We start from the raw sequence: 11690 nt of genomic DNA, 5'->3' as shown, positions 1-11690 counted from the left end.
CCTGCTGAATCATACCAGAGGGGTCATGGAAGTCACAGGTTTTGCTTTATTATTATATTTAAAAGTTTCGGAACATGAAGTTCCCTAAAAGCCCTTTCTCAAAGAATCACAAAATCACAAACGTTTGGGAAAGTGTAGTTTTGTGCACAGTAAAGGCCTGGACAGTGATTAGGAGAATGCCCATATCTGGAGTTTAGGACAGAAACCTATCCTGGCTATAAAATTAAAATTACACTGCAGAGCAATTCACACCATACACTATACCCCAGCGTCTAAGCCAGGCCCCTAGTTATTAAGTTCACTGTCAAATTCGGGATATACAACTGTGACTGGCCAGACTCCAAATCTCTCAGCATCTGCACAGTGCCTGACACAGGGTTGGCATTTAATGTTTACTGAATAAATATACAATCCATGGAAGGAAGGAAGGAAGGAAGGGACGGACATTGCCCACTTGTGTTGGAGGAATAACAGAGTTGGCAGGTAAACAGGCCAAGTATCTGAATTTTTAACCTTCTCCGGACTATGATAGATAAACACACACCATCAGACCACCTATTTCTGCTAAACATGGAGTTTATTGGTATCATTCGGTACAACTTTAGTCCTACCTTTCCTAATTCCAGGCATGTTAACCGTCCTTTAAAATTCATGCTACACTACTTCGGAGGAAAATACTTCCACCTTAACATGTTTAAAGAAATGCCAGAAACTTTTATTCCTACCAATTTTGTTTTTTTTAGCTGCCTCAGCTACAGATTTCTAACACAGTGCATGTGGATCTAATGTCCATGTGAACGCACACCAACTAGTTACTGACTTTTTAAAGCAATTCCTTTGCAGATACCAAATGACACAGTCCTGGGCTGTGCAGAGAGGCCAAAGGGAAGCCATCACGTTCCAGATTTTCTCCCTCTTGTGAGCCTGGTCTTTGATTAACAACTGCAAATGGCCTTATTGGAGAGAGAAAACACTCAAGAACACAAGCAAAGGGAAGTGGAAAGCTGGAAAAATGCAATGTCTTCTGAACCCTGAGGGCTCCGAGGTGACCACTACTGTGATATTATGGTTCAGAGGCTGACGTGGACCCAGGCCCGGGGGGATGCTGAAAGCAGATGAGAGAGAAATGGGTGTGACTGTATCACAGAGGCCCTCCCTGGGACACATCATGGGTGTTGGGGGGGTTAGTTTGTGTAAAATTGGATCTGAATCTGTCTCATCCTGAGCTAAGGAAACAAGGGTAACAGAGAGTTTTCCTGTTTGATTCCTCATACATGTGGGTTTAGAGTTGGGTGAAAGCCAACGTTTAAGTTAACACGGTAAGCTTTGAGATGGTGGTATTTCTAAAAGGAAGAATGAAAGAATAAGCTTGCCTGAAACAGCGCGCACGACCATGGCCAGGAGAGCTCAGAACCGACTGTGACTCCTTCGGCCAGGAACCTACCCCTTCTACTTTTCTGTTTCCTAAACTGGCCCGTGCTTTTGCTCGCCACTTTTCCATCAGACCACACTGCAGCAGTTAGTTGCAAGGGGGCAAACTGAACATACATTTGCAGTTTATTACCCTATGGGAGTACTCTGCCAATACATTTACGTGATAAATAGGAGGCTGAGAACGTCCCAACAGGCTAAGACGGTCTCCCAAGGCACTCAGCAGCGTTCCCACACAGCAAGGGCTACCCACGTCTTCAAGGTTCCGTGATGGGGTCCAGGATGTGAGAGGCACCAGAGAAGTCCCTCTGCCCTTCAACTGGCCGAACACTCTGCTAGTTGACGCAGTTCTTTGTGATTCTTCGACTTCTGCCCACCTGTCGGATGCTGTCTGCGACGCTAATGGTGACTTCTTTTCCAGACGTTCGCTTAGTGTCTCTTTTAGCCTGTTAAAAAGTTTAAACACAGTGAATTGAGTTACTAGGAAATATCCAAAGGTCCTGACATTTGCATTAATCTCTTGAAGTTGTTGCACACACACACACACACACACACACACACAGATGCAGAAAGAACGACCCACAAGGACACATGCACATATACTCCTTTTCATAGGCTGCTCTGTTGAATCTCTAATACCAACCTAGTGCAGAGCTTGGAATAGAAATGCTCGGTAAAGCACTGTTGAATGAATGGATGAATGAATTGGCAAAGGTCCATCAAAGGGCAATGTGATTCCATATATATGAGTCAGCATACGGTATTTGTTTTTCTCTTTCTGACGTACTTAACTCTGTATGACAGACTCTAGGTCCATCTACCTCACTACAAAAACTCAATTTCGTTTCTTTTTATGGCTGAGTAATATTCAACTGTATATATGTGCCACATCTTCTTTATCAGGAATAAAGAGGTAGACTTAGAAAATGGACTTGAGGACATGGGGTGGGAGGGCGAAGCTGGGGTGAAGTGAGAGTAGCATCGACATATATACACTATGGAATGTAAAATAGATAGCTAGTGGGAAGCAGCAGCATAGCACAGGGAGCTCAGCTCGGTGATTTGTGACCACCTAGAGGAGTGGGAGAGGGAGGCTCAAGAGGGAGGGTATATGGGGACACGTGTATGCATATGGCTGGTTCGCTTTGTTGTTCACAGTATTGTGAAGCAATTATACTCCAATAAAAATCTCTTTTAAAAAAGGGCAGAAACAAAACAAAAACAAACAAAAAAAAGAAATAAAAAAAGGGCAATGTGAGAGGTTTCACAGCTGACTTTGGTACAGCAGCTAAGGGTTTGAGCTTTGGCGTCAGACAGACTCTGGTTTGAACACTGACTATGTAATTTCACTGTGGGCAAGTTTTTTCTAACCTCTCTAACCCTTAGATGAGTTTCCTCATCCGTAAGATGGAGGATAATAATAGTACCTAACGCATAATGTTATTATAAGGATTACCTAAGGTAATGAATGTAAGGTACTTAGCACAATGCCTGTCATTAACTAAAAATGAGGGGAAAAAAAGACTTGACAAGTATAATAAGTAAAAAGTAGGATATATTATCCATTTCTTTTTTTCAATTTTTTTTATTGAATGATTCTTTAAATTCCATAGTGCCTTGCAATTTTCAGAAGTTTCACATACATGATTTCATGTAATCCCATAATAACCCCTTTTTCCCCCAAGCTTATGTTGCCCCTCCCTCCTTAACCTCTCCCCACTGGTAACCACTAGTTTGTTCTCTAAATCTGTAGATTATCCACTTATAAGTGAGGAAAGTCCAGAATCTATATTAAATACTAAAGTATTGACTAAATTGCAGGTTCTTCAAGCATATGTGCACAATCCTCCCACTCCCCCTCAAGAGAAGACAGCTGGACCACTGGGGGGTCATTTTGTGCCCGTTCCTTTCAGTGATATGTGCTCGGAGTGAGCCTGAGACTGGTCTCACGAGTTGTCTCCATCGGGGATGGACAGAGATGTGTGCCCCCAACCCCACTCCAGGAAGGCCCTATGCCTAGCTGCAGGGGGTACAGCAGGCAAATAGCCTCCAGCTGTCCCTTCAGGGCAGCCTCAGCTGCAGAGAAACCCCTCACCCAGGGCCTTCCCTTCCTAGGTGGCCCAATGCAGGGGTATAAACGCCTGGCCATCTGACCCAAAGCAGGACAGCTCTGACCTGCCATTTAGCTTCAGAGCTTCCCATGGGGTGGGGTCAGCCGCGGCTGTGGGCGGGCCTGCACTGTGGCTCAACTTCTCCCTCTGCCCGCTCCTGCTTCCAGCGCTCCCTCCCGCAGTGCTGACAGGGCATTTCCCAAAGACCATCTCATAAAATGACATCTCAGAGTCAGCTTCCTGGAAAACAGTCAGTCTCAGATCTGTGGGAGCATCTCCCAGAGCGCGAGCATCTCCCCATTCTGGATATGAGTCTAGTGTTGATAGATGCAGATTTTTCATACAACATGGTCCCTGCACATAAGCCAAGTATCAATACTTCATCTGTAGTGCATCCCAAGAAATGGGGGTCTATCACACCACTGGAGAAAAATAAATTGCTCTGTTGTATTTATTAGCAAATGATATGCAGGTTTTTAACAGGGCACATGTATCCTGGGTAGTAGCCGCTGCTGATGCCCCTTTCAGATTCCGTTTACTTGGCTGGTGCATCATCCCTCAGCTGCTTTGTGTTTTGGCCGCTAATCACTCAGAGCTGCACCCTTCTTTTGAGACTTGCCCTCATCTGATCAGAGTCACCTCATCCAGAAATACCAAAGAGGTTATACCCTAATTTCCAGAGACAGCCTAAAGCCAATGCCTGATTATTGGGAATATAAAAGCTGGTCCTTTTGCCTCAAGGGGGTATAAATCTATGATGCCATTCATGCTCTGGAGTTCCCTTTGGGATCAGGCTGAGGCTACACTACAGCTGTTCAGTTGACCTCACGTATTTGCTGAACTCTCCCCTACCCTGTTTCCCACTACCTTAAGGGTTTCTTTCACCTAAGATTATGCTTTCACTCACTTACTTGCACAAGAATCCTCATCTCAGGCTCTGCTTCCAGGGACCCTGACCTAAGATAATACTCTATGGGTAATTTGAGGGATGTTTAAGGATCATTTTGACTATATGCAACTTTAGCCTTATCCATTGATTTCATGAGATAGGATTTCATTGCTTTCCTCTTCAAGTTCCCAGTGCCTAGCACAGTCTGAGACCTAAGAGGCCCTCCATTTAACTTTGGTTGAATAAATGGATGAATGAACGAATAAACACCATGCATTTCTTTCTTTCTTTCTTTTTTTTTTTTTTTTTTTTTGCGGTATGCGGGCCTCTCACTGTTGGGGCCTCTCCCGTTGCGGAGCACGGGCTCCGGACACACAGGCTCAGCGGCCATGGCTCACGGGCCCAGCCGCTCCGTGGCATGCGGGATCCTCCCGGACCGGGGCACGAACCCATGTCGCCTGCATCGGCAGGCAGACTCTCAACCACTGCGCCACCAGGGAAGCCCTAGGGACTCTCTTTAAGAGAAGGTCAGATTTCAAATGTAAAATTAAATGGAGCTCTGAGGCTTGAGCTTCATTAGCTTCATGGTAAATCTGCCTCTGCCTTCCAGTGAAAACACACAAGGCCTATTGTTTTTTTGTTTGTGTTTTTGCGTTACGTGGGCCTCTCACTGTTGTGGCCTCTCCCATTGCGGAACACAGGCTCCGGACGCGCAGGCTCAGCGGCCATGGCTCACGGGCCCAGCCGGTCCGCGGCATGTGGGATCTTCCCAGACCGGGTCACGAACCCGCGTCCCCTGCATCGGCAGGCGGACTCTCAACCACTGCGCCACCAGGGAAGCCCAGGCCTATTGTTTTAAACTATCCTGTTTCCCAATCCACATACCATGTCTGGAACACCAAATCTCTCAAAAACTTTACATTCCATTGCTTCTGAAAGCCCACCTCCTCTATAAAATCTTTTCTACTGAACAGCAGAAACAGTGATATTTCTTTAATTCCAGTTTCTCTAAAATTTAATTCCATATTTTCCTCCACTTATCACCCTACAACACATACTTATCCCATTTGTTTTAGAAAATGACATATAGTCATGAGCAGCCCATGATGCACAATTAGGTATAAAGTTGGCTTTGCATATCAAAAGACATTAGTTATTATCTTTATCATTACATTTGAGGCAGAAGCCCTTTTCTAGGTGCAAAAAGATTTAGGGAAATACAATTTCTAGTATTTGACTTAATATAGCTGATTGGCTAGAAAAAGGGACAAAATACTAAAGATGACCAGATGGAAGGTAGTGAAGCACTAAAAACAAAACCAGAGCATCCCTGGTGGCGCAGTGGTTGAGAGTCCGCCTGCCGATGCAGGGGACATGGGTTCGTGCCCCGGTCCGGGAAGATCCCACATGCCGCAGAGCGGCTGGGCCCGTGAGCCACGGCCGCTGAGCCTGCGCGTGCGGAGCCTATGCTCCACAACAGGAGAGGCCACAACAGTGAGAGGCCCGTGTACCGCAAAAACAAAAAACAAAAAACAAAAAACAATCAGAAGTCAATGCTGTCTAAGGACTTAGTCTTAACGCTCAGCTCCTCCAGGCCTGAACCGGCACTAGGGCCTAGCAGTGACTTTTATGGGTTTATTTCCCCTTTAAAGCAGAGAACTCACAAAGTCCCACAACCAATTTTGTTTCCGAAAGAAAACGGTGGCAATTATGAGGCTAATTCCATCTGATTTCCATTTCAGGTGTTATTGCATAAAAGCTTCGAGGACTGGGACATGGAATAGAGACACAGAGGCCTTATTTGAAATGAGCCAAGTTGAGGGCAGCATTCCCCTCAAACCAGTGGGCAGTAAGAGAGCTTTCCAGAATGGAAATGTAAACTTTCTGAACTGCATAACTGCTTTTCTTTAGAGTTATTGGCAAGATTTCACAAAAAGTTATTAAAGATTCTACACAGAAAGTGCTCTGCTCTAAGTTTCAGTCTGCCTTCATAAGCTTAAAAATTCAAGCAAACGTTCAATAGTTGGATGATTCTTAATTTTTCAGCCTGTTTAAGAATCAAAGGCTACAAAATAGTCATTCCCAGAACAGCCACAGAATATGTATGGTTTGCGTCTCAAGTATAGTGGGGCAATCTCTTAAACCTGTGTAGCAAAAGCCTGACAATGGAGATGTTCAGAGGACAAGCTTTGGGGCCAGGCAGACCTGGATTTGGCAGGAGCCTTTGCCATTAGTTAGCTGCATGAGACATTGCTTTAACCTCTGAATCTCAGTTTCCTTATCCAAAAGCGGGGATAATGCCTACTTCTTAGTGGGTTTTTTTGTTTGTTTGTTTTTGCGGGGGGGGGGAGAGAATTAAGCATGTCACTTAGCATTAATAGGGTGATCAAATTCTTCTGGCTTGCCCAAGACTGTCCCGTTTTCAAACGGTAAGTCCCACATTCCAGGAACCACCTCAGGCCCCTGCAAACCAGGACAGTTAGTTGCCCCAATTATATAGCTTTTGACATTAATTCTATTCGCAAAATAATGTCAGTCAAACATACCAAATTTAAATCAAAAACTTTCTTGTTCTACTGAAACCATGACTATTGCTACGACTACTTCTAAATACCAATAATAGTAATAACTCTACAAGACCCACATTTGGATAAAGAACAAACTGGAGTTCTGTATTCTAATGATGGGCACAGAAGGTTCCAAGCCATAAACAAAACCACTTTCAGATAATTACACTGTATTTAATTTGGCAAATTAAACAATCAGAACAACAATGCATTGACTTGAAAGTGTTTTGTAAAAGAGAAACTTCTGGGTCTGAGACCTCAGAGAGGCACCCACCCTTTTTAAAGCAGCATGATTATCTAGGAGGTTGGTAGTTGCTGAAATCTAGTCACAGCTTGGAAACCTCAGATTTGAAGCCCAAATGAGAGGGACAAAGATGAATGAGAAAGAGAACCACAATGCCAGATAGTTTCTCTAGAAGTTCCAAGAAAGAAGTTGCTTTGCCCTCCTCTGAGAAAAGAGCTATATAGATACACGGAACAATTACACCATTTGTACCTCTGGGACTATGACATTTTGTATGACATAGATATATTCCCCTCTGATGTGGTTTTTAGCCAGCCAAACCTTTTAATTTAACAGCCAACCCTCTTTATTCAATGACAGGAAAAGAAAACGTGTCCCTATTGCAATTACTGGCTTAAAAAAAAGTCTTATACTTCCCAACTCAATGCTGAGAGAAGCCTATTAAGTACCTTTTCCTTTTGCAGCTGTCTGCTAATTTCACTTCTAAATTTTTGTTTTGTGAGATTTATCACCATTGATTTTTGTTAATGGGCCACACTCTTGTTTCTCACCCGGTTTTACAGCTTTTCTATTCTTCCCTTGCCTCATTTTAACTTCTGCAGGTTTAGAATCATAGATTTTAGTCCTCTTGATACTGCCTCTTTAATTAAAAGTCACTTATTGGCTGCCACTTCTCAAAGGTAACCAGATTGACTGTGATAACTTCCTGGCAGATGGACGTGTTTCTTTTGGGGTTTAGAAGTCAACGACCCAGCTCATTCTCGTGGAAGGAGGCCCAGACCCAAGAGGGCAGCTAAGTCAGCTCACCTTTTCTCATTTTCTCCCAAATGGAAAGAGCGATGTTCTCTGCTTTAATTTGACTGCACAAATATACCTAACACAGGGCTGCAGCAACCTTTTCACAGTTCCTTTTCGACAATGAAGAAAAAAGGCTTACTGAGTTCATGATTTATCAGACACCAATTTTCTGCATAACTAGTATTTTTTAATTATAGAAATGATACATAATTATGGTAAAAGAAATTCAAAGAGTAGGGAAAAAGCACAGGGAGAAGTAACACTTGTTCCCATGCTCTGGCCACGCTGTGTTTTCCCCAGAGATAATCAAGGCCAGTCATTTTCTAGGGAGCATTGCAGGGATTTTTCTAAACAGACACAGAATAATCATGCTTATTCTCTCTCCCGGTATTCTGTACTTTCTTCTTGGCCTTTAACCAGACTTTGGATTATATATTTATTTGCTTGTTTACTTGCTTATTTCTACATCTTCATCAGATTAAAACTTCAAGGAGGGAAGAACCCAGTCTGTTGTGTTCACCACAGTGTCCTCAGCATCTAACTTAGTGCTCATCACATAATAGACCTCTGACAAATAATTTGATGAAGAACATGTGTGTGAAGATACATCTTCAGAAAGAAAGAGAAAAAAATCCTGGGGAACAGAACCTGTCTGCATTGCCCTGCCTAAACATTCTAGAACTTTCCTAGGATTTCAATCATGCTCATGATTGATTGTTCCTTGCACCATCCCTGAGACACGGCCAGGAATGTGGTTGTGTTCACTTTTCCAGAGGAGGCAACTGAAGTCACTCAGGCTAAAGCAATTTGCTTGAGGCCAATGTCAACAGAGGTGCTGTGTTGAACTAAAGGTGGTGGGAGGCTGGACATGGGAAGGGGGTGAGTGGGGAGTGGAGCCATGGGAAATTTTTCTAATCTTTTTTTTTTGGCTGCGTCCAGTCTTAGTCGTGGCACGCAGGAATCTTCGCTGAGGCCTGTAGGGTCTTTCGCTGCGACACACGGGCTCTTCGCTGCAGTGCGCGGGCTTCTCTCTAGTTGTGGCGCCCGGGCTGCAGGGTGTGTGGGCTCAATAGTTTGTGGCACTCAGGCACTCTAGTTGAGGTGCGAGCTCAGTAGTTGTGGTGTGCGGGCTTACTTGCCCTGGGGCATGTGGGATCTTAGTTCCCTGACCAGGGATCGAACCCGCAGGTGGATTCTTAACCACTGGACCACCAGGGAAGTCCCAATTTTTCTAATCTTAATGAAGTCCTAGGCCGACCTCATTCAAGCAACAATCAGTGAGTACATACTAGCTGCACAGCCCTGAAGCAGGCTCAGGGGGCAAGGGAAGAACACAAAGAAGGTCTCTGCCCTGACAGTCCTTCTAATCGAAGTGGTTTTTCTGCAGACCCTCAGGTGAATACTGAGTTCTGCAATTCTTCGTCTACATAAGGTAACAGCTGATATATAGATGCATTGTGGAAATCACCACACACACACAGACACACACACACAAACACATACACACATCCCTATGCTGCTACATTGCTTCCTTTTCCAAGGCTTAAACTAGAATATGCATCAAAGTGTCCTTCTAAGAGGTTTCCCTCTCTGGTTGTCCTCAATGGTTTCTTTTTTTCGCTCTCCTTTTAATGCCATGTTTTTGTTTCTCTAGGAGAGACTCACATTTACTTTCCAAACTCTCCTCACGGATCTCGTATTACCACCAACCAGGAGAAATTCTGGGCTGGTCCCATCCTCCTTTCTGGATTAGGCCTCCCTCTTTGGTCACGTCCACGTCTCTGAGGCTTCACCTACCTTTCCTGGACCGCACCAAGCCTTGCTGACAGTCAGACACTGGAGGGGGGGTGGGGGAGGGGTGGGCAGGAAGCGCAGAAGGACGAGGCTACTTAGCTGAGAATCAGTCCAGGCATCAGCTAATTTCTTTGGCAAGGTCCGGCCACTTTGCCAAGAATAATAAAGCAAGTAAAACAGATGCAACTTCAGAAGACGTGAAGGCTCACTGGGAGGCCAGCCACAGACTCAGAGCTTCGTCTGCCCCAAGCTACATCCACCATCCACTTTTCTACCTTAGCTGAATACTTGAGGCGATACCTCTGGAGGAGAAATACAAGAGTCCTAAGACTGAAGAAACGGCACATTCACGTTGGAGAGTAAATGTCTGGAGGCAGCCCAGAGTTCCTGAGCAATTAATTAGCAGGAGAGAACAAGCAGCTACAGAGCTTCCCCTTGCTTGTTTGCTGAGCTCAGGGAAGGCTGGGAGAGGAGACAGTCGATGATTTATCAGATGCTACACAGTCAGAAAGGTCCCAAGTGACTGGAGCAAATCAAGGTTTACTAGAGAAAGAGCGCCCCACTGAGACAGTTCCAATTTGTGAGACATCATTTTTGCCACAATCTTTCTGCCAGTTAGCACCTATTAACACTGGGCATGAGACAGGGGCCAGAGGGAATTGAAAGAAGATGTGGATGGTTTGATGAGACAGAGAGTGGAGAAGGGCTCCAAACGCTGCTGCTCACAGGCATCAGCAACGTCAGCTGGCCCTCGTGGCCCTTTGGAAAGTGCTCTGAACTGTGGACCACATCTATGTTAAATCGAGTAGTTGCTATCCCCTTCCAGGGGCCTTTTCTTTCTTTCACAGCACCATTTCAAATCTATCTTCATTTATTCTGTATTATCTGCCTCCCCAGGCTCAGCGCCATTAAAATTGGCAGCTGCTGGCTTTGCAGGAGCAAAGGGTGTGTACTGAGAAGACTGAAGAAAACAGGGAGACTAAGCACGGTGGAACCAGATGACAGGCAGCATCAAAAAGGACAGACAGAGACGTCTGGATTCCGAGGAAGCAGCACCACATTGCTCCACTCCAAAGGCAGCGTCTGCATTGCAGGCTGTGACTGCCCTGTGCACACAATGCAAGGGACTGGCAGCAGCTGCTTCCTGAAGGTGCACAACAGAGGCCTGAATAGAAGACCCAACAGGGTCCCCGTGGTTTCACTGAGCACCTACTATGCACAACATCCTGAGCTGGGTACATGTTCCAGAACCTGGGAGAGTTCAAGGCACGTGCTGCTGCTGTATCACGTGCCCCTTCGTCCCAACCCTAGTCCACCACTTTCACCTGGCTAGCCCTCCCCCTTCCTTCTCCTGCTCTCAGATATGGCTTCTCTTCCCCCAGAAAGCTTTCTCTGACATCCAGGTTGGGTTTATTCATTCAGTCCCTTGACAGACTTTTGTTGCTCCCCTGCTAAGTGCCAGGTGCTGTACTGAGCACACAAGAGGTGCCCCTCCTGGGGGCTCCCTCAGCATCACATGACCCCCTGTATAATAGCACTTACCACACTGTGTTATAATAGTGTATTCACTGCTATGTCTCTTCTACTAGACTGTGAACTCCTTGAGACCAAGGACTCTATTTTATTAAACTATGCCTTTCTAGAACATCAAAAAAAAAAAAATTGGCAACTGCTTCAGGGCAAAGGGCATGTGTGCCTGTTCCACTCTTGGATCCTTGGCATCAGAACAGTGCCTGGCACCCAGATGGCGCTCAGTGGACAAACATTAGATGAAGGAATCCAAAGAGTGCTTATAGGACCTGATGAGGAAATTTTCCAGGCCCAGTGACTGGACAAACTTGGTCTATAAATCTGAA

At 45.1% G+C, this 11690-nt stretch overlaps 1 protein-coding gene across 1 annotated transcript in view; it reads right to left on the bottom strand.

Moving 5' to 3' along the window:
* Positions 1-1766: 1766 nt before the first annotated feature.
* The window catches only part of BAALC (BAALC binder of MAP3K1 and KLF4), a 35775-nt gene continuing 25851 nt past the window's right edge, over positions 1767-11690 (bottom strand). Inside the window, exon 4 of the mRNA XM_007465323.1 lies at positions 1767-1877. Within this exon, the coding sequence (XP_007465385.1) occupies positions 1767-1877 (111 nt within the window). The remainder of the gene's footprint in view (positions 1878-11690) is intronic.

The sequence above is a fragment of the Lipotes vexillifer genome, unplaced genomic scaffold (genome assembly GCF_000442215.2).
Source record: "Lipotes vexillifer unplaced genomic scaffold, Lipotes_vexillifer_v1.1 scaffold1586, whole genome shotgun sequence".
NCBI classification, from domain to species: domain Eukaryota; kingdom Metazoa; phylum Chordata; class Mammalia; order Artiodactyla; family Lipotidae; genus Lipotes; species Lipotes vexillifer.
Note: the sequence above shows the minus strand (reverse complement) of the source record. Positions and strands in the feature narration are given on the sequence as shown.